This window comes from Peromyscus maniculatus, chromosome 1, assembly GCF_049852395.1.
Source record: "Peromyscus maniculatus bairdii isolate BWxNUB_F1_BW_parent chromosome 1, HU_Pman_BW_mat_3.1, whole genome shotgun sequence".
Taxonomy (NCBI): domain Eukaryota; kingdom Metazoa; phylum Chordata; class Mammalia; order Rodentia; family Cricetidae; genus Peromyscus; species Peromyscus maniculatus.
In genome coordinates, this window is record NC_134852.1 from 59,120,947 (window position 1) to 59,145,168 (window position 24,222).

Below are 24,222 nucleotides of genomic sequence, written 5' to 3' on the forward strand. Positions count from 1 at the left end.
CGATAGTACAAAGGCCATCTTTACTGAATGGTGAATTTAAAAAATAGGAACTTCCAGTTAAGGAGGTAGCTTGGACAGTAAATTGCTTGGTTAGTAAATTGAACCAAAGGACCTGAATTTGATCTCCAGGATTTATGTAAAAACTGCCAGGCATAGCAGTGTGTACCTGTAACCCCGATACTGGGAGGGTAAAGCAGAGACACCCTGAGGTTTTAGGCCAGCAACGCTAGCCTCTTTGATGAGCTCTGGGGCACTAGAGACTCTGCTTTGAGGGGAAAGTGGATGGGGTCTAAGGAACAATTCTGGCTCTTGTATTCTGCCATCCCCCACAACAAATAAATGAAATAAAAGTTTAAATGGGGACTTCCAGCACATTTGGTTTTGAGTCTTCTGCAGTTCATATTTTCCTTCTTGCTCTTGTTTTTCTCTCTCCATGGGCATGCAGGAACCACGTGGCAAGAAAACATAAGTGTTTAGGCCTCATGGACTCATAATTGAAATTATTAGCAATTCACCATTAGAAAACCAGAATTTTGTGAGAAAATGGAAATCTCTAAATTTCTTCTTGTAAAAGAAAATGTGGGTAAGAACTTTGTCTTAAATCTTCTGTAAGAATGACCAGGAGATGGTATTGAAGGAGATTTTCAAAGTATGGGAAGAGAGCAGAATGGAATTCTTTAAACACAGATGTCAGATCAGATCAGTATAGACCCCTTTTGCATGAGCTGACACCAGGATTGTTAGCTGAAAACCCAAGGAACTCAGTGATGTCACTGGCCACTTCTTGACAGCTGGAAGAGCCAACAGGAAGGCCCACTGAATTATCTAAGCCTGCACCTGCTCTTTGAAAGTCTAGATATAAATGTTTGATGTAGGTGTCATATTTTAAGATCATTTCTAAGATTTAAGTGGAAGCCTAACTCTTCCTATTTTAAAACATTAAATGAAAGGAAAGGAATTGAAACTGTACTGAAAACATAAGCTATGCCCAAGGAGCAGCTTAGTACCCACTTGCTGAATTGCTTGTATTCCTCACCAATACAGTGGAAATGATCCCCCTGTACATGCTATGTTATACATTAGGATCAAAGATACCGTAACTCTACAAATCACTGAAAGCATATCATGAAGGTCCTTGTACCCACAGATCTCCAGAGAAACCAGAAATGTTAAGCCTACAGTATTGTCTTTCCAATGGGAAAGATGAAAAACCTATTCTTCCATCAGAAAGCTAAGCATTGGAAGTGATTAACCACCTGGTGATCTGCATTATCTGTTGAGCCAGGCCATATCAAGCTCCTACAACCAAGACTGGAGGTGGCTAGTAATCTAAATGACCATGATAGCTAGAGGCTCCTCCAAGCTCTCACAACCAAGACCAGAGGCGGCTAATAGCCCAAATGACCTCTACGCTATTTGTATGACCAAAACCAGGTCAGACCCTTAGGCTCTTAAGCTACTACAGATAGCCTATCTCTAGAACCCATCTTCTTTGAAGAAATGACACACACCAGGAGTTGAGTTTCAATGTATTTATGCTGTGGGATGGTCCGTATGTCAAATTATTCTGATTGGTCAATATATAAAACACTGGTTGGTCAGTGGCTAGGCAGGAAGTATAGGTGGGGCTAACAGAGAGGAGAAAAGAAAGAACAGGAAGACAGAAGGAGTCACTGCCAGCCGCTGCCAGGACAAGCAGAATGTGAAGATGCCGGTAAGCCACGAGCCACGTGGCAAGGTATGGATTTATGGAAATGGATTAATTTAAGCTGTAAGAACAGTTAGCAAGAAGTCACGGCCATACAGTTTGTAAGCAATATATGTATCTGTGTTTACTTGGTTGGGTCTGAGCAGCTGTAGGACTGGCGGGTGACAAAGATTTGTCCTGACTGTGTGGACAAGGCAGGGAAACTCTAGTTACATGTTTATGTTTCCTTGTTTCTAAATTATACTGGGCTTAAATACATTGGGAATAAACTGCCTGTTATTAGAATCTCCAAAGTTCAATCCTAGTTGACAAAGTCAATCTGTACCAGGTTTACATTCTTATCTCTTTGTGCAGTTTGCTTTCCCGTGTGACACCTGCAGGGATCCCCCCACCAACAAATATCATGTGTAGCTGGAGACAGAACTCCACACATATACACACATACCATACACACATAGACACACACATATGCAAATACATATAAATAGACACACACATATAAAAATACACACATATAGACACACACATAGACACATACCACACATACACATAGACACACAAACACACACCATACACACATTGATGCATGCATACACACTACATATACCTGCCTACACACACACACACACACACACACACACACCTCAATCTCTCTTTGTAGTTTGTCGAGTAAGCAATTTCATTTAGAAATTTAGAAAAAAGATGTCTTTTCATATTTGTGAAAGAAGTAAAATCTTCCCAACTGCCCTTTTTGACTGCTTCTTTCTTTCTGGATACTTGGGATGACTTTACGATTTCCAAGTGACTTGTTTCACCTAAAATATATATTTTTGCTCCCATGGAAGCTCAGACTGAAGAACTTACATTATCAACCAATAAAAATCTTTTATGTTTTCACTGAAAAGACAGTTTGTGTTTTCTATTAAGATTGCTTTATGGCAAGGGTGTTTCGGATTTAACAGCCAGTGTTATAGAAAGGGTTGTATAATTTAAGTAGAAAGAAAGGAATGAAAACTAAATTTGGTGTTTTTCATTGTCACATTCTTTCTGTAACTGTGACATTCAAAGACACACTGTCAAATTGTCGTTGCTGCCATCCATGGCATCTGAAATGTCTTACTTTCTGTTTGACTGACACAGACCCTTTCAACATCCCCTCCACACTCTGTCTTCCTGTGCCTTCTGAAGGTGATGCTGTCCCCAGCATCCTGGCACCATGGTGACCGGGATCATTCACTCTGACACCAGTGGGCGCCAGAAGACAGAACCAGTACAATCCTACAAAGCTGGAGAGGGTGAAATGTAGTAGTGTGTTAATGAAATGGGAAAATCTGAATTTTTGAGCATTTTTCTTTTTGCCATGGCTTGACACTGGTGGGGTGAGTACAAGATTCCACCAAGTCAAGAAATAGGTAAAGACACAGAGGAGAGCGGTTGTTCATTAACTTCATCAATGATTTGGAACTCACAGGAAGACTATGAATAGTTGGAAGGCCGACCATGAGCCAGCATGAATATGACATCTGCTAGTTAGGAACAAAACACAAAAGATGACATTAATTTGGATACATTTAGGTTTGTCGCTTGAAACCTGGGACATCGACCTGTGCAGGGGTTATATCTTCCTAATTGTTTCCAACCTGGAGAACTCTGACCCATAGCTAAGTCAAGAGTGAGGCTTCACAGAAATGCAAGGACCCACTGGAAAAGTCAGATGACAAAGGCCACCACAAGCAGAGTCCATTTGACAGCAGATCAACAGATCAGAAAATAAGGTGTCACAGAAAGGGGCAGGCTGGAAAAGTGGTGAGACTTCTGTGCCTCAGATGGAAAAGGTGATTTTCTTGGTGAATGGTGAAAACTAAGATTGGCTTTCTTGATGAATTATGAAAAACAAGAAGAGATCAAAATTACAGGAAAATAGATGTTTCTTTAAAATAATATCCAATCACAAAGCCATTTGTTAATGATGTACATGGACATGATATTTCATATTTGTACAGCTATTCCATCTGTGGAATTATAAACTCATTAGCAATGCCATGCTTCCTTACTAGTTAAGAGGACTGGTTGTTCTTGCAAAGGACCAAGGTTCTATTCTCAGCACCTACATGGTGGCTCACAACCATCTATAACTCCAGTTCCAGGGAGCCGACTGCTCTCTCCTGGCTTCTCTAGGCACCAAGCATGCAAGTGGCACATAGACATCTATGCAGGAAAAATATCCATACACATAAAATATATTTCTTAAAATAATATTAGGAAATAATGAGAGGTAAAAGTGGACCAGCACAGGCTGAGCATGCCTGACAGGGTCTTTCCTTTCCTTAAGATCACTGTCCCCATCAGTCTCATTATTGTCATTATCAGCATCATGTTTGGGCCTCCCCAATAGCATTTTCTGTCAGCAGGAACCATCTTCCACAGATGAGAGATAATGAGATAATATTTTCAGTAACATAACAGTGGAGTTTTTTTTTTAAGCAATGTAGTCTTCATAGGAAGATCACCTAAATTCACAACCTTGACCTGCAATCTTCTGCCTACCTAACCACTGAGTGAATTACTTTGTATCTCTCATATATTTGAATGCTTGGTCCTCAGTTGGTGAGACTATTTGGGAAGGATTAGGGGATGTGGCTTTGAGATGTGTCACTGGGGGGTGGGCTTTGAGGTTTCAAAAGACTAATTCATACCATTCCCACTGTGATCTCTATCATTGCTCTCTATGTGCAGATCAAGATGTGAGCTCTCCGATGTTCCTGCTCCCATGCCTTTGCTCCACCACCATGGGCTGTGTGCCAGACACTATAAGTTAAGATGACCCTTGTCAGAAGGGACATAATGTCTCTTCTGATGAAGCCTAACACCCAATATCCCCTTCACCTCAAATAAGCCTTGCTTTTTGCTGTAGCTAGGTCACACTAAGCTTCTCACTGATTACAGTTCTTCCTCAAGCCAGCTTGCAGTTTCTCTTAGATCTGTTGTCTCACCCAGACAAGTATATGTAGCTCTGTAGTTCAAGGAACTTTCCATAAAGCTGAACCCATGGGCATCCATGACTTACCTAACAGAAGAGCAGTATTGGTGCTGGGTAGGGGTGGGCATGGGAGGATGACTCTTGATGGCTAAAAGCTAGCAAACTTTCTAATGAAGATTTAAAGAGACAGAAACACTTAAGTCAACCTCAGAGGATGTGTGAGATTAAGGGAGCAGATCTATCTGTAACTCTAATACAGTTTAGAACGTGCAGTAAGGTAGGTTCTTGCTTTTAAACATATACATTTATTATGTGAGTGTAACATTTACTCTTCGAGTCATGGGTTTAGTCGTTTTTGGTTACTACAATAAAATACCATAGAATAGGTGATTTACAAACAACAAAAATTAATTTCTCACAAGTCTGGAAACCAGAAGTTCAATATTCAGAAGTAGAAGATGAGGTATTTGGCAAGAGCTTCATTTTCCACACAGCCTTCATGTGATAACAGAGGCCACCCCCTAAAGCCATCATTTTAGGGTAAGAATCACAACATGTAAATTCTATAGTAAGAAAAATACTTAAATCACAGCATAAATTTAGATGATTTAGAATGTGGCAGAGCTATGAGACATCTTGTCTATATGTATTTAGTATAGATATATTTTGTTATACAAGTCACAGGTTATCTTACATGACAATGTTATACAGTAGTTTCTTTTGATTATTGAGGGGTAGGGGATATAGCAGGTAAAGTAACTGAAAGACAAGAAAGAAGACCTCAGTCTTCCCCGAGTCATGTAAAGATATGCACATGCTGATAGTCCCGGTGCCAAGGCGTGATGCAGAGGTGGGTCCTGGGGCTTGCTGGAATCCAGCCTAGCCTAGTTGGTGAGTGCCACACCAGTGAGAGACTCTACCGAAAGGACAACACAGGTGGACAGCATCTTGAGAACATACAGGGAACATGCTGTCTTTGTTCTCAGGCCTACAACACACACACACACACACACACACACACACACACACACACACACACACACACACACACACGGGGAGGGGGTGGGGGGAGGGGGTGGGGGGAGTGGAATCAAATAGTAAAATAAAACTGAGAGTAGAGTTTTCTCTCTTGGTGTAAAGATTGCCAGTTATTTTGTCTTGGTTTTGTTCTCTCCCTCTATTTGTAATGCAAATGTTTTACTACTTAAAATCTAACTTTTCCATTTCTATTTAAATGTTTCTCATACATTATATTTTGATTATGCTTTACCCTTCCCCAACTCCTCCAAGGCCATCCCTATCTCCCTACCCAAATACTCTTAATGATTAGAATCAATGAAAGCATTAGAGATACCAAAGGTAGTGATTCTCCAAGCGTATTTTTACTTCTTTGACACTGACATATACGTTTTACAAAGAAGCACATTTACATGCTTTGTCCAATGACACCAGTCCAATACTTACTGTAGTCTTTATAAACGTATACTCTCCAGTGTGTCCCATGAAATTCAACAGCCCTGAAAAGGAGCAGACCTTTGACACGGGAAGTGAAATGTCAGAACCTCACAACAGAGTTAATGAAGACGCTGCTGATCTTATGATTGAGAACAAGATGAGATGCACCTTTGCCACTATCTCAGCCACTTTCCATTGCACCCCCTCTGCACTCTCCTATGTACCAGTCTCATTCATAAAGAGAAGAATAAGAGGAACTTTTGGGAAATAGTAAAGGAAGTCAAGGGGCAATTTGCAGAGGGACTCCAACAGACTAGGAAGCATAGGTACAGATATTTAGACTCATCTAGACTTAGGGAAATCAAAATGAAACAATGATTTATTGCATATGCATAGTTTTATGTCTATATAAATAGGTATTTATTTATAATGTATAATGTATAACATATGTAATAGATTGTATATAGAAAAACAATATAGATGATAGGTAGATATGAATATATATGATAGATGAGAGATGATAGAGCTAGATGATAGATGATTGATAAATGGTAGATGAGATAGTATAGATATGTAAGTAGATAAATGATACTTGGGATGTAGATAAATAGCAAATTATAGAAATGTGAGAGATTATAGATTAAATATATTAGGGACAGATGAGATATGAGATACTGGTAAATAGATAATTACATGATAATAACAAATACATGATAGCTAGATAGATACTTGGCAGATAAATGAGAGAGGATAGATAGATAGATAGATAGACAGAGAGAGATGATAGATAGAGAGAGAGAGAGATGGCAGACAGACAGACAGGCAAGGAAGAGGGACAGACAAATGATCATCAGTCACGTAAAACTGGAAAGGGCCATGGTGGCACTTGTGAGCAGGCTTGCACTTATAGCATGTCTGTCTTCCCTAGCAATACCTGTAGAGTGTGATCTAATGCAAGCTGTTTTGCAGACAATCTGCAAGCATTTAGTCAAATAAAATTCACATTTTCACTCTATACTTCCATGCTATTTTGCAGCCATCTCTCAAGGCAACACAGGCCCATGAAGGAAGAGGCAAGAGTGTCCACAGTGGCATCTGTTATGTTGGAGGGAGAATGAGACTTGTGAGAAACCATGATAGAAACACACATAACACTATATAGTGCATCAGATAAACCAGCAGGCTTTACATCAGACAACCCACCGAAACCTTATGTTTAAACAAAAATGGGGAGATTTTAAGAGAGATTAGGTTATCGTAAAATACATAGGATTGCACCACCTACATAAATTATAGAACTACACCTCCCCAATAGAAACTCATGTTTAGAGGAACACATTCAAGTATGAAAATATATGTGACATATTAGAAGTTGTATGATGAAGTGCAGAAGGAGCATATTACTGAGAAATAGAATAGTTAGAATAAGCAAGAGCAAGAGTACAAGATGATGGCCAATGATGTGGGACAACTGAGGGTGATGATTAATAACCCCTGTACATCTGAGGTTAATACAAATAAGCACAACCCTAGCCTTCCTCTCAAGTTAGGTCATTTGCCTTTTCCAATACATGCCCTGCAGTTACAGGGTACAGAATTTTACTCACATTTCTGTGCCTACAATATTTCTCTTCTTGAAGTAGATGTCTCTGTGTCACTCTTTAAGATTAGAGTTGTGTGACTGTCATTTACAAAAGTTTTGTTGATCTTCTTCTAAGAAATGGAAGGCAACATTCCCTCTCTAAAATCTTACCCGGTCTCCTTATGCCTCTCCTACACAATTGATTGCTCTCAAATCACGCATTAATAATGATCTAATGTGTCTTTCTCATCTTCCTTGACATATGATGATATGGATGTGTTGACATAATTTATACGGAAAGTACTTGGCACGTGTGAATGCAGGTAGTGGTCTCATCACTGCCCTGCCTTTGCCCTCTCAATACTCAATAAACTTCCAGAAAGAAGCCTTGTGGGTGATAAGCAAATACCTTATGCTCTGTCCTTGCTGCCAACTCCTGTGGATTTGAGTCTGTCCTTTAGAAATTATCTATCAGTTTCTTCCCTGTGTCTGGCATTCTGAAACCATTTGTTCATAACCAAATGAGCCAGACTAGTGTATATATATATATTGTTACATATGAATGCATTAAGAAAGGTTACAAATATGGCAAATCCAATTGCTGGTATTGAGTAATCTCTTTAGAAAGTAGCCACACCCACAACTACCTCCTATGATCTTGGTTCCTTATAGACTTTTCTCTCACTGTGTGTGATGGGCAAGTCTATGGAAATGGCTTCCTGGAGTATGGAGATCTTGATGACAGGTCACCAGGGCAAAGAGGCATTTATGTAATGAAGGCAATTTTGTTTTCAGCACATGTAAGTGAAAACTGCTTTAGGTAAACATCTAGCTACTTGCTACTGTGATCGAAGACAGTATTGAACAGACATTTAATGTGTCCAGGGATTGATTTGGTCTCTTTAGTCTCGCTGTCATCTCAGCTAATGTTTTTGTTTGTTTTTCTTAATCAATAAATTCTTAAACCTGGTTGATTTTGAGGATTGATTGTGGCTTTTCTTGTTACTTTTTTCAAGTCCCTTCTTCATAGCTGAGACTCAATTCAGGTATTATTTTCAGAGCGACCAATGTAATTTCCACAGATGTCAAAGAGTAGAATTACACCTTTAATATTTCATGGCTTCCAAAGTTCTATACTCTATGGCATGGCCTATGATATTTCTCCTATGGTACTGAATGGCAGAAAAATTGCTGTTAGTGCAGGAATAGATATGATTCCAATCTGTCATGGATAAATTCTTCCAGTATTCTTAGTGGGTGACATGAGCTCTAGTCTTTATAGGCAAAGATAGAAGGAATTTCTTAGATCGTTCATCCCCAAACTGAAATTTTATCTTCTGTCCATGCATTTTACTTGGCTAAACTAAAGTTTACAAGTCAGAGAAATGTTCAGCCACTTTTCTGAAGGTAATTTCAGAATCTACTTGGTCTTCCTCCAGAGGGGACAATGGACATTCTTCAATGCAACTACGTTTCAGTTGCAAACAGGCTCCTTCTGTTCTGAGCACACAGCCAGTCCCACCTGGGTGTTCAGTCTTTAGCGGCTTGAGGAATCCTCATTCCACAAGGAAAGAAGAGCAGGAAGCTACAGCATCAAGCACCAAGCACTGTCCTGTACGACTGGTTCTCCATCGTTCCTTGTTCACACTCCCATTGAAGTGTTCATCTTTCTAGCTTCCCACTTCCAAGGATGTGATGACTTTTGAGCATACATCATGAAAATGTTATCCTGCTTTAACTGTGTCCACACAAAAGGACATTTTTTCATTCTTTCTAACTCTTTTAAATGCTCGCACATAGGATAACGAACTCTAAACAAGACCAATTGTACCAGTGTCCTATTAAAACTAATAGCAGGGTAACTTATGCAAATGAACTAGTAATTCCAGTTACTTCTAGTAGGTGAAATATCAGCTGATAGAATAGACATTCAATATGTATCTTTGATTGAGCATGTAGAATATCTGAGTATTCAAACATGTACACATCACCTCTCTAAGATGCAGTTCCTAAATAGTGATACCAGCATGCTATTATCAGTAACAGTAGCCAGACCAGGCACTACACAATTTTGTAATGCTTGCTGTATGTTAATTAGCTAATGTATTTCACCTCTTAAGACCAACAATCAATTCACCAAGGTATCGTGCACACCTCCTTTGAAGACAATTTTCTGTAGTTGTTGCAAATTGAAGAATGACCTCTGCTCACACATTTTACCTATCAGGACAGCTCTGTCAATAACAATCACAGAAGGAAGTATTTTTCTGCTTAGATCTAGCCTATAAAATCCAATAGAAAGATCAAAATGTATATATACATGTATTCTGCACCTATCACTTAGTATTCTGTGGGGACCATGTAACACAGCCTAGTCCCGGGGCTTGTATAAGCTTGACCTTAGGTGATTTTTCTGACATTTCATGGACTCCTGTTTCTTTTACTTCCTGGGAATGTCTGGTCCTATGGAACTAATGTGAGAATTAAAGTTGTCAACTGGCACAGATAAGGCCATTGACAGATGAGTGGATGGTTGCCTGTGTGTTTTCCCATTCTGCTATTTTTCTGGTCTCATGGGCACCACTTGTCCTTCACTGAGTTAGCTCTACCATCTCTAGACGTCAGTAGGATTCTCTTCTACTGACCTTTGGAAGTAGAGAAGTCATTCTAATATACAGACCTTAGAGGGCTTCCTAGAGTCAACCGTGCTCCTGGAACAGGGAGTAAGGACATCTGTCTTTATGGTCAACCTAACAACTTCACATCAACTGTTTCCTTTAGTGCAGTGATTCTCAACCTATGGATTCTGACCCATTGGGTGGTCAAACAACCCTTTCTGAAGGGTTGCCTAAGATGATAAGGGAAACACAGATAGTTACATTACAATTCATAACGATAGTAAAATGACAATTATAAAGTAGCAACAACAACAACAACAACAACAACAAAATTCTATGGTTAGGGGGTCACCACAATATGAGGAGCAGTATTAAAGGGTCGCAGAATTATTAAGGCTGAGAACTACTGCTTTAATAGGTCCTGTCTCAGTAGTTCCCCATGGTGTAGTCTTCCCATCATTTCCCTGACTTTGGCATCATGAATACATTAACATGCATTTATGATTCTGTAATCTCTATACCATGATAGAATATAAGCACTCCTGAGAGCCAGAGAAATTCTTAAAGGAAACTAGCCAACTCATTTATGTATTAACAAAAATAAATAATTAAACTCACTAAAAAGCACATTTTCTTTTATTAAATGAATTTATTTCTGAATTCAGAAAGTCCTGTTCTAGCCGATAAATAAGTCTCTCATCAGTCTGCAGGACTTCCAATAGCTCCCATGTCCTGTGCACTATTAATTGACTGCACTTCAACCCCCCCTTTCACTGGATAAAATGTAGTATTCAATTACAATTATCTCTTCCAAATTTAATTGTGCTCTTCTGTGCCCACAGCTATCATAGCTCTTGACCTCCTGGTCTTTGTCTATTATTCCTTAGTTCTCCTGGTATTTGTAACTTCTAGAAAGGACCTTCTGTAGATTTAATTAACTTGTTGAATCCTCCTCCTTCCAGCTCATTATTGAAGCTGCTAAGAGGGTTTGACCCCAGCACACATGGCTGTGGTGCCTCGATGGTGCTTCAACCCCAACTAGCCACTGCTCCCATTCATTGTCTTCCGTCACTTACATCCTCTCGGTCATCCCCAAACCAGTGAAACTGTCACTTCCAAATTACTGCAAATTGTATTTCAAATGAAATTTTCTTTTTCTTTTTCTTTTCTTTTTTTCTTTTTTTTTTCTTCTTTTTCTTTTTTTGTACAGACAAGAGATTCTCTGTGTAGCCCTGGGTGTCCCGGAACTCACTCTGTAGACCAGGCTGGTCTTGAACTCAGAGATGAACCTATCTCTGCCTCCTGAGAGCTGGGATTAAAGTCTTGCACCAACACTGCCCAGCTAAGTTTTTTTTATTTTCTTAAACCCAACTTTAGCATTCTAGTGGAATAATAATTTATAGTTTCAATTTCCTAGAACATCTTGAAATTTTAAAAGAAGCGTTCAAACATTTAACATCTTAAATAATGCTCTATTGGTCTTTGAAATTAGGTTGATATTCTGTTTCCAAAGGGAAAATATTCATCTTTTCAAGCATCTTCTCCTAATATCTTTTAAGGAGTCATTGAGATGGGATACTTATAAAATCTTATCCCTTCCCTTAGCCTTATTACATCTTCTGAGAGAGGAAACATTTGTACTTTCTGATTATTTTCAAAGTAATAATATAAATCATCACGCTGGTCAGGATTCTTTATGACTTTTCCTCCGGGGGTCAAACACAATTTTAGAACTGCGGGGCCTGGCTTTCTGATTGAAGACACTGGGTTAAATATGCACACTTACCTCTGCTTTCTCCTTCAAACACTAATAACTACATAGTAGAAATAAATCAGAAAGGTCTAAGGCCTCAAGGGCCAAGCACACAGGAGAGGACACAAGGGCAGCATAATTTTGGAAACTAGAAAAGAGATAGATGAGTGTTAATTCAACTGGAAGACATAAGAAAAATAGCTCAGAGCCCACTGAGGAGAAAGCCTAAAGCTTCCTGATTTACACCTCGGATCCCAGGATGGATGGTGCTGTTATCTCTGCAACTATGAGGAATGGTGAGGCTAAATGAGGAAAATTAACTTGAAATTAGATTAAAAAGCAGTTACAGTCCTCAGAGTTTCTCTTTCACCCCAGCCCATCTCCTGCCTTTCTCAACACAGCAGATGCTACAGCACTGTTCACAGCATAGGGTACCACAAATCCAGATGCACAGAGCAGAAGCATCATGGCACAGAGGGGCACCAAGTGAAAATTTATACACCGAACTTTTCAACTCTTGCCTTTTACAGCTTGGTTGGCTCTAGGAATACTAGCAACCCCATTGAACATATCTAGGAATTTAATCATTCCTTTCAGAGTGATGGAAGACTAGTCTTTGCAAATTCTATGGCTCGCCATGAGTTTAAAATCAACATTTTTAATGCTTCTATCTAAAAGGTGAACAGATAGATAAAGGCTGAAGGATGCCTCAGAAAAAGCTAAGGTGAACAAATTAACAGAAAAAGATGAATTTAGCAAAACGGATGCTGTGAAGTAGGAAGGAATCATGAAACAGAAGATCTTGCTATTATCTTGAAACATCAAAAAAAAACATTAAATGGAAGTAGACACAACAGAAGAATATTTAGTAAATGACAATCAAACAAAATAGTAGAATTTAATAGTTTAATATGTAGAAAGATAAGGAGAAAACTCCCACCACACTTACAAAATAATAAAATATTAAGTAAGAGAGATGAAAACATGGAATCACACAAAAGTAAAGAGAACAATCAGAGAATCAGTCTAACAAGTGTGGTCCAGACTCAGAGATCTAGTCACTGCCCCATCCAAAGGGCAAGTCACACAGCACCCTCCTCTCTCACCCTTCAAACAAAGAAAGGGGAATTCTGGGTAATGCGGTAGAGCAGAAGAAACTTCTTCTGTATAGCTTGTTTAAAGACAGAAGTTGGGGCAGGAGGAAAGGAGAATTCATTTCATAAATTCACAAGTTGATAGAATGGCTGAAGTCACAGGGTGGAAAAAAGACAGATGAGCTGAATTCTTCCCCACCCCTACCCCCACATCAATCACTGATTCAGAAATTGCCATACAGGCCTGCCTAAACCTACCCCTGTCTTAGGGAGCCATTTTCTCAGTTGAAGGTCCTTTCTCTCAGATGATATCAAGTTGACATAAAACTATCCAGCACAGATTATATGTGAATTTCAAAAGCTGGGCTAAGTGGTTTGGGTAGGCAATGAAAAAGATGAATAAATGGATTTAGTACTTTAGCACAGAGAACACGGAAGACTTTGGAAGAATGTAAGAGAATACATTTTTTGACTTATTAGGGACTTTCAATAACCAGACATTCCTATTACTGGATATTACATACATTAATGATAAATATTTAAGCCTGTGTATATTATAGGCAGAGAGAACAACTAAAAAAAAGCTCAGAGATCCAAAAATGTACAGAGCATTAGGAGTTTAAGATGAGGTAAAATTCGAGATTTAAGAAGAGGAGGAGATAAAGTGAGAGAGAGGCAGAGGTCTAATCACACAGGTCTTTGTGTACCACACTATAAGGTTTGCCATTTATCTTTTAAGGACTAGGGTGTCAGGAAAGATTTTCTTAGCATGGTATCATTTAATACAATAATCTTCCAGATCTCTCCTCATGGACCCCATCTACTTGGTTAAAACTGCAGTCACCTACAGATAATTTCAAGGTCTCTGTTAAACTGGAGGCTGTGATAAAACCATGTTACCTTATGGCCTCAGGAAGTGCTTATCATTTAAACCAGCACCAGAAGGAATGCATAGATCATGTTCTTTGATCCATCCTATCTTGGACCAAACTGAACATTTTCAGATAGCTACATTTCCAAGCAATGAACCTTATTAGGATAGAGTGAAGCAAGTCCTGAGTTATATTACTTCTAGATTTACCTTGGGGCTTCAATAAGCCTTTTTTCCCCTACATGATCTATAGTGTGGTACATGTTCTTAAACACAAGGAATTATGAGGATGTGCTAAGGTAAGTTCGTGGTTCTGGGCTCCAGTTGGTCACTGGGTCACAGAAAGCTGCCTGGCTTTCTGTTTAGCTAGTACCCTTCACATTACAGTGGGGTTTGCATTTTCCAGAACACAGGATTAAAAATGAGACTTGGAAGCAGACTCTTGACTTTCACAGTTCAGTAGTGCAGGCATGCCCAGTGGGAGGCACGAGCTGCCTGCCACCTAAACAGCTATTCTTTTCTGCATTGCAGCCTAGACAGGCTAAACAGCTATTCTTTTCTGCATTGCAGCCTAGACAGGCTAATTCCTAATAGCCTTCATTTATTTTATGGTGAATGTCAATCTGTTAAAATGATTGGCTCCTTTCTGAACAACAAAGGTGCTAACAGCTTTACAGAAATGAATGCGGCCACTGGAACCAGAAACAGCCCCAAATTCCTAGGCTCTTCATCCAAGTCTCCCAAGGTACTTTCCATCCTCATCCTCATCATGACACACTCTGTTGAAGTCAATCTTTACATACAGTTAGGATCTATGGACTGTAATGACTACACCTTGTGAAACTTATTTATTCATTTATTTATCGAAATTTATTGAATTCCATTGTAATATATTAAATTTGGATTTTATTTCTATGTTAAGTTTCTGATACATAATAATGTGATAGTTTGGTTTTTTTTTTTGGTGGTGTTGTTGTTTGTTTGTTTGTTTGTTTTTTTTTTTCTGTTTTTCGAGACAGGGTTTCTCTGTGTAGCTTTGCGCCTTTCCTGGATCTTGCTCTGTAGACCAGGCTGACCTTGGACTCACAAAGATCTGCCTGCCTCTGCCTCCCAAGTGCTGGAATTAAAGGCGTGTGCCACCACCACCTGGCTTTTGTGTGTGTGTGTGTGTGTGTGTGTGTGTGTGTGTGTGTGTGTGTGTGTGTGAAATATTTACATTCTGATTCATTTTGTCTTTTTTTTTTCCAGTGCTGAGGACCGAACCCAGAGCCTTGTGCTTCCTAGGCAAGCTATCTACCACTGAGCTAAATCCCCCAACCTAATGTGATAGTTTTAAGAACTTTCAGATCCCAAACCATATTTACAACCCAAGTAAAATGCCCAGCCTGTGTTAATCAGCCCTTGCCTTCTGGCCCTCTGAAGCCAAGCCCTGAAATCCAGCAGGGGGCACTCATGAAGCCAGGGGAGAACTGCCTTAGAGGAAGGCTACTTGCCAAGATCTCACTCTCAGGAAGAGAACTTCCCTCCTAAACTCACTTGGGGTGGGGTTGAGGGTAGCAAACTTCAAGAACACCTGGAAGCATCCTCCAGATGACAGGCTCCATAGCAGCTGGTATCTGCTGCAGGTCTGGAAGTCTGAGAGACTGGTTCAGAGCCTATCCCCAGCACATGCTAGAGCAGAGGAGAAATTCAAACTTGGCAGGCATCTCCTTGCACTTGGACTAAGATTGGGGTGAGGGTCAAGTATCTGCTTTGAAAAAAATCCCAATCACCTGTCAGTTTGGCAGGGCAGCCAAGCCACTAAGGGGCATAGAGTTAGAACTTCCGCAGATAAAAGGGTTGCCCTTTCAAGGATTCAAGTTGGAAACTCCCTGAGATCCAAGGCCCATACCAAAGCCCTGTACTTTCCCCTACCGACTTCATGTGATAAAAAAAAAAAAAAAAAAAAAAAAAAAAAAACCTAATCTATTTAGTGTTGCCTCTATGGCCCTGGGACCATCTACTGCCCAATGGGGAGATTTCCAGGCCCTGCATCCCTGAAGAAAATTTACTCCCCTGTCTTCCCTGCCAGCCACCAATTCCCAATAGCGCTTCACCTAGGGGGTAGAACTTCACAAACCTCCCCCCTCAGCTGACTTGATCCTGGGCAAGCCTTGTGCATGCCATCACAGCTGCTGTGAACTCATGTGTAACTGGGGTGTGACACCTAGAAAATGCTCTTCTGCTCCAGGCACCAATCCCCAGGCATCTTTTAAGGGGATCCCATAGCTGTGTGGGGAAAGAGTGATACAGATGTCCCAGTTAGAGCTGCTCTTCCTCAGGCTCTTACTCCCTGCATGTTGACTACTCATGGGCCTCTATTAAAAACTAACCTAAACAAATGCCTCTGATGAGGGCTGAAATAAAGGTAAAGATGTGGGGATAAAAATAAGAAGTCGGGGAGCAGTTTAATGCTATGTTCATTTATCAGAATAATAAAACCTAATACTATGGTCCTTCCATTCTATATAATTCTCCACATTAACATGAAACTAAATCATGCTAAAGGCACAATAAAGAAACATACAAAGGGTATTTAAAACTAACATTACATGTCCAGGAAACAACAGGGACAATGTTTGTTTGCCATGAATGGGGTTATAGAAACTTGAAGTTTAACTAACCCATATCAACAGAAACCAAGTGCAGAGTTGTTGATCTTTGTGTTACATACAAGCAGGGTCTGTGATTTTATTCCATTACAAACAACATTTTATTTAAAAGAAAAACGTCAGCAACCTAAGTAAGTGTACTTGAATTTTGAAAAGCTACATATCACAAGCACCGAATAAAATCAGTAACTAGAGGAGCCAGAGATACATGTGTAAGTGTAAGAGGCTCAAATAAGGAAATTTAGTCCTACAACAAAGTGAATAGACAATTTAGTATAATTGAACCACTGGCACTCACAGTATACCTGCATGTTGTCATTGGCTCTCTGATTCTCATGAAAAGCAGGATTTTTCAGTGGCCAATAGACTTGATGCTCAAAAATGAATGATCAACACTATAGAACAACTGAGCGCACACAGGACACAGACTTGCAGTGGTCACCATACAATTCAACCAGATCCCTGTGCACAACTAATTGGGGGAAATACGCATTTGCTCCTGTCTATGAAGAACCCCATAGCACACTGATGAGCATTAAAAGGATGAATGTGCTCAAAGCATCACACACAGAAGATTCTTACGTGAATGGATATTTTCCATGTGAGATGTTGTAAGAATCCAAGCATGTAAAATTGCTTTTTAAAAAAAGGACTTTCCTAGAAACATTTCCTTTCTGCCTGTGGTCTCAATTTTCTTCTGTACCTATACTTTGTTGCACGGTACATTAGAGGCCAAAGTATAAGGAGTACTTCAAAGATTCACTTACTGAATAGAAAACAGGACAAAGGGGAGATCAATATAACAAAAGAATCCACAGTAACTTCTATGGGCTGCCACTGACTGCTGGCCCTACTGTGTAGCAATGCCCCCCCCCCAGATTTGTAATTTTAAAATATGCAGTAGGTATTATGATTACATGCTGTAGTACCCAGAGCTACTCAGTGAAAATGCAAATTTGTAGAAGCATTCCTCATGCTGTGATTCCCCTAATCTGGGGGAAGTGGTACAGAAATATATATTCAATTTCTTTCCAACAAGTTCTTCCTCATGTACAATGCGTTGTTATCACGTTCACTCACCACTGCCCTCTCTTATTCTCTTGTCCTCCCCCGTCCACATCTTCCTCCTCCCAACCATTCCCATTGTACACATGTCTTTGGTTGTATGTGTGCAGGGCTGGTGCAGGTAACCACAGCCTCCATATGCTCATGACTGCAGCAGCAGCCTGTTGCATCCAGAAGACAGTGTCTCTACCTCATCCCTTTCATCTGGCTCTTAGCATGTCTGCTTCCTCATTCTCGATTCTCTCTGACCCTTGAAGGAGACAGATTTATGTATTTTTATTTCATTTTAGGCAAAATTTATTTCTTCATATTGTACATCTTACTGTTACTCAAAATATTTAACTGCATTTAAATATTAGAATTTATTATTTGATTGCATAAAACACACTTAAAATTTATTTTTGATTGCACAAAAGCACATCAAACAAACCATCTTACTGTTTATCAATATTTCCCTTTCATATAGTTTGCCGAAAGTGTTGGTTTAACTTTTGAAGTTAAGCATTGTATTCTTTACACAGCAAACATTTGACATTGCCATTATAATTTATAGGTCTTACTTTCCTGTTTTACTTCCACATCTCCTTAATGCTGTACTCTAAATGAACTATCTATATTTTAATAAGAATGCCATTCATCTGCCCTTGAGAACCACAGGATATAGGGTGCAACTTGAATAATTCTCTTAGTTTGGGCTATTGCAAAAGTTACTGACCCCAGGTCAGCTTTAAATTGTCATCCAAATAAATGAGAGTAAAAATATATATCTAATGCAGGGTGTGGTAGCAATTACCTTTAGTCTAAGTAAAAAAAAAATGTAAGAACCTTACATATCGCTTTAATGTTTTCTCTAATATTAAAATGCCCACTGAAAAAGATTAACACATAGTTTGTGTATAGAGATGGGCCCTCCATTAGCAGTGGTACCTACAGCTTCCATGATGAACATCACTCACTGTTCTGTGCTCTGTTAGCTCCCATAGATTCTGTCTCAGGATACAAAGGGGGTATAGATGAAGCATAAGGATCCTTTTGTTCCCTTTTTTCTTTAAAAATCTAATTAAAAGTAAATGTATTGCAAGAGCTGTTACCCTTAAGTTCCCTTGCTTTGAACAAGAATTCTAAAGTTCCACAAGGCAAGATTCTCATGATGGTCCGACACTCTGGCACTTAGAAAAAAGACAAGCTAATTAATTATTATCATTTAATAAAAGTTATTTAGTTTGTTGATAAGATCACAATCTGTGGAAACAATTGTGCAGTCACTCATTGATTTCCTTACTGAATATTTAATGGAGTTAAATGTGGACATATTTTCAAGGGAATATACAAATGTTCAGAATAGACAGTGAAATTAACACGGTAGCCAGAGGGGAGGAAAATAATTGTTTGCATTTGCTTTTTTGAGACAGAGTTTTACTGTATATCCCTGAATGGCCTAAAGCTCTCTATGTAGACCAGGTTGGCTTCCAACTCACAGAGATCTATCTACCTGTGCCCCCTGATACTGGGATTAAATAAATGTGTGGGCTACCATGCCCAGCAAATGGCCACATTTTTAAAATCCATGATGCAAATTCAGAAGCTTTTAAGCACAACAGAAATAAAATATCTTTTTTACCTGTGGCATTAGATAAGAATATTTGCCCCTCTTTGACTAACAGGCTACTTGCAGTATCATGTCCATTTTCCTAAGCCGTGACTCGAGAAGTATCAAGCGTGATATGCAGACTCAGGAAAGCACAGTGTAGTGAGTGCATCGCAGAAAAAGCATGGCAAAATAAACCTCCATGTTTACTTGTATGTACTCTGACACCCTTGCTAATAGGTTATACAAGTGCAAACTGCAAATTTCTCATGTGCACAGGTAGGGCATTCCCAATCACCAGGTGAGCTAGACACAGTACCATGTGTAAATGCCACATTTAGTGTGAACAGAAAGGTGCACATAGAGGAAACATACTGATGTCAACTGCCTTAATTATTGAGTTCATAAATGATAATATTCCCAATAAACCAATATTGGAATAAAATCTCAAGCATACCAATAATCCTGCTGCTGGAATTATCTAATGTGATTTTTATGCAAAGAGCATGTGCTGCCCTTTCAGGTTTCATCAACACAGCAGATTGCTATAACTCCAGCAGTTTTGTGAACAGCTACCAGATTGATGATAAGTAGGGCAGGTCAGTTTATCAGGCTTTATCTCTAATTAGCACTGAATAAAAACACACACACAGAAAACTGCCACAGAGAAAAGACCTGACCTTGCTAAGCTAGATGCATTGAAGGGAGGGCAAATGAGACTCCATATTCACAAAGAAGATGCCCATTATGCCGTCCAGATGTCAAAAGGGACCAGCTTTGAATAGCCAAGTCCACCATCCAAACACAATGTGTTTGTTAAGTCAGCTCCCAGAGTCCTCTGAGGGAAACAGCTTCCATTCATTCTCTTTGAGTTGCTTTCCCACCTCACACACACCTGAAAAACAGGTCAGATTCACCTTACCTTTCTCACAGTGGCTTCCTGTGAATCCAGAAGGACAGGCACATTTGTTAGGAGCCACACAGGTACCTCCATATCTGCAGCCCTCCTCACAGAATGCTGTTGTGGGAACAAAGACTTTGTTTAGGTAATGTATGTTGGAGCTCCCACATAATTTCTTATATACACTGCCCAAGGAATACACCTCTGTACTGGCATATTGAAAATTTTCTATGCACATGAAGAAATACATGTAACAATAATTTCCCACTGCTTTATATCAAATCAGTTGAAATAACAGATGTAAGGTGTTGTACTTTGGGCTTCGCATGTGCTAAATGAGAGCCGCTGTCGACAGAGGTTTCTACCGCCATCATTATTGACTTGTTACATGAAATCATCTGAGATAAATAGTTCAAAAGGGAAAGGTGAGGTTGGCAACTTTTTCAATTCTCAGTACCTTAGATACTATTTTTCCCAAAAATATCATTTATATAGTCTTTTACAACAATATATTTTTTTTATTTTGGTCCTTGGTAACATTTTTATAAAACAATAAATGTAATGAACCCTTTACTCTTGTATATTTAAGCTGGCTCCAGTATTTTGCCTCCATGAATAACCCATTCTCCTCATAGCTAAGATGTTTCACTCATCCTAAATTATTCCTCTAGGGAAAGTAACTGAATATGAGATATCTCTTGAAAGGGTGCAGACTCAACTTCCACATATTGGTAAGTCTTACAGAACTATCCCACCCTACCTGAACTCCTCAATGAGATACAATATAGACTCACCTATGAAGAGAATCCTAACGAAGTATTACCTATAGCAGGCTACCCTATGGGCTTGTCTACAGGATATTATATCAATTATTGATTGATATCAAATGACCCAGTTCAGTGTGGGTGGCACCATCCTCTAGGCAGGGGATCCTAAAGAGTACAACAGAAGAGGAAGAGAGCTGAGCCCAAGCAAGCAGCCAAGGGTCCTTGGATTTAATTTCTCTCCTTAACTATAGCTGGGAAGTTTTCTTTAAGCTCCTGCCTTGACTTCCAACAGTAATGAACTCTGAAATTGTGAGCTCTTCCCCAACTTACATTGCTTTTTGTCAGGGTTTTTTTTTCTCACAGACACAGAAATGAACCCCAGACTTCACCCCCAAATGCTTCCTAGCTATGGGGGTTCCCTGTTACACACCCACAGCAAGGCAGCACTCACAACTGTCCCTTCACACAGAGTTACCAGCCCCCATCCCAACCACCCCACCATCAGACCCTCAAGAACACTGGCTAAACCGCTTTTCACATCACCATGTCCTAACCCCACAGCAGTGACTGAAGATACCTGCTGGACAGCTTAGTCTCCCATTTGCAGGTGGCTCTGATAGCAAAGTTCCTACTCCTGTAATCTGTATCACTTCCATTCAGGATAAGCCACTGAAAAGTGTAACCGTATAGCCATCCATGCAATTTGTTGACTAATAAAGTCACTGAAATCTGCTATTAATGAAGCTGAAATAGTTAAGGCTGAGTTCCTTGTATTCATATGAGAGCTGGCTGAGCAACAGTTTTAAATTTTAATTGTAGTAAGAAAATGTCACCCTGGAAAAATGTCCTGGCCGTATGTTGCCATCATCACATAATTAATATGAGTCTAGCTATAAAAAGCCACAGGCTGTGTTTGGAATGCTGAGAACCAGTCAAAGGCGTAGAACTTATCACAATGTTGCTGTTTTCCACACCATTTACTATCTCTTGGGTAAACTCATATTCCACAGATTCAGCAATTAATTGTAAGCTGCTTTCAGTGCTGGAGGAGAGTGTAGACCTTGGAATTGAAGGACTATTTCCATCTCCCAGCACGTTAGCATACTGGTACAAAAACAACAGCAACAACATAAAAGATCTAGGCAAAATCCACTTTGGTGTGTTCATCAAGAAACATATATGCATCTTGAGAAATCACACTGTGTAAGCTCTGTGAGTGTCATTTTCATTGAGATATTTAAAGTATACTCCTGCGTCGTAGTAACGTGACAAAGTGTTTCTGCAAAGGAAGAGTGTCAGCGGGAAGTGGGTGAGAGGGAATGTCAGGGGCTGGCAGAAGGCTGTAGAGCTGGAAGAAGAATGTTCAGCTTGATTTTCCTTACTGTGCAGATACATGCCACCTGTGAAGTGGGTAGTTGTTCCAGCTTTGACCTGGAAGTACTACCCCCATTGAGGCTTCTGGTAACTGTCATGCCTACCTATGACCTGCCCCTGAGGTGGGGCCAACATGGAAGCCTTTAAGACTCGAGATCCAGATGTGCCAGCTCTCTTGGTTCCTGGTGATCATGGATGCTGGATGGTAGACCAAGCAGAGTTCTCCAGAGAACACCGCTGGACTGCATTTCACCTCTACCAAATCCTGTAACCAATCCCTTTACTTGCTCTAAGTTACCCCAAAATGAACCTCCCTTTTAACTACGTGGGGTTGCCTTAATAAATCCACACAATACATCTGGGCCCTGGAGATCATGTTAAAAGACTTGGGTATGTGTTCCTGATTCACTATGAGAACCTGTGAGGCTCCCTGATGATGTGTAACAGGCTCCATGATGATGAAATTAGTTTGTACTATAAAGAACTTTACATACATCATGCTATGAGTTCTGTTATATAAAGTTAGTTGGTAACAGCATGATAGTGACCATTAAGTATGGACTGAGGACAAGATATTAAAAACCTTCCTGGGGAACTAGCAAAATGGCTCAGTGGTTAAGAGAAATGGCTGCTTTCCCAGGAGATCCAGGTTCAGTTTCCAGCACCTACACAGTTACTCACAACCATATGTAACTCCAGTTCCAGGGGAATCTGGCACCCACTTCTGTCCTCTGCATTCCCTACGTGCACATAGCATAATAACCACTTTACTTGATGACTATTTAATCCATTCCACTACTAGGTAATCCTTACATTTTTGTTTATGTCTGCTTACATCTCTCATAGATTTAGGCATATAGCAATTTCAAATGGAATTTATCTAGAATAAGGAAGGAAATAATTGCCTCCTTGACCATTAGTCAAAATGAGAATGTAATTAAAACAAAAGTAAGTAAAGAAAGACCTTGTCATTCAAACTTTAACTGCCCTGGGTGAATCAAGATCAACACAAATTTTCTTGCTACAGTTCATAAAATATCAAAAAGAAACTGCTATATTCTAGTTTAAACATGGTGGGTGATTATTTATGTCCTGATAAGATTTTTTTCCTTTTATCCAAATTTACTTGTAAGTATTCATTGGTCTGGTTTGAGGCCTATGAATGCTGAACTCTCACTGGGACTCCTCTTGGATATCCTGTTGTCCTGTGTCATGGAGATCCTGAAGCTTTGGGTTTGCAGGATGGGCCCCTTCACGTGCTTCCGCAGGTCACAGATAGGGTGGATGTTGGGTTAGTCCAACTCATAACCTTGGTTCTGGGCCTGAGTAGTTGCAGGTTGGTCAGCCCAACAACTCTCCCTTGTCCTCACCACCAGGGTGAGCTCTACTGCACTGCCCTGGCTAGTTCACCCCTTGTGGATATGAGCAAGGGGCACAGCCAGTTCTCCTACATTTATGTCCTCAGGGTTGGGTGTACCCACACCTTCAGGCCACCACTACTGGGTTGCCCAGGCATGGCGTAGGGTCCACCCTCCTGAGTGCTGTAGCTGATGAGGGGCAGGAACAGCTCTCTGGCTCTTATGACCAGCTCTCCCACCTGCCTTAGGCACTGATGATGGTGGTGGTGGTTATCTCTCCCCGCCCAATGTCACCACAAGACAGATGAGTAATGGGCACAGTTCCCCCATGATCACAACTTTGGGGCTAACTTACCTACACCTCTGCCAACAGGATTGGCTCTATTGTGCTGCCCAGGTGAGGTGCAGAGCCTGTTCTCCTTAATGTTGCAGCTGGTGGGGGACAGAAGCAGGCTAT

General features: G+C 40.0%; 1 protein-coding gene across 3 annotated transcripts in view; it reads right to left on the reverse strand.

Annotated features, from left to right (window-relative positions):
• Positions 1–24,222, reverse strand: part of Nell1 (neural EGFL like 1) — an 850,243-nt gene that overhangs the window by 153,726 nt on the left and 672,295 nt on the right. For all 3 annotated transcript variants that reach the window (XM_042277006.2, XM_042277016.2, XM_076543299.1), the window contains one exon: positions 20,288–20,383. In XM_042277006.2, coding sequence (XP_042132940.1) covers positions 20,288–20,383 — 96 coding nt within the window. The remainder of the gene's footprint in view (positions 1–20,287; positions 20,384–24,222) is intronic.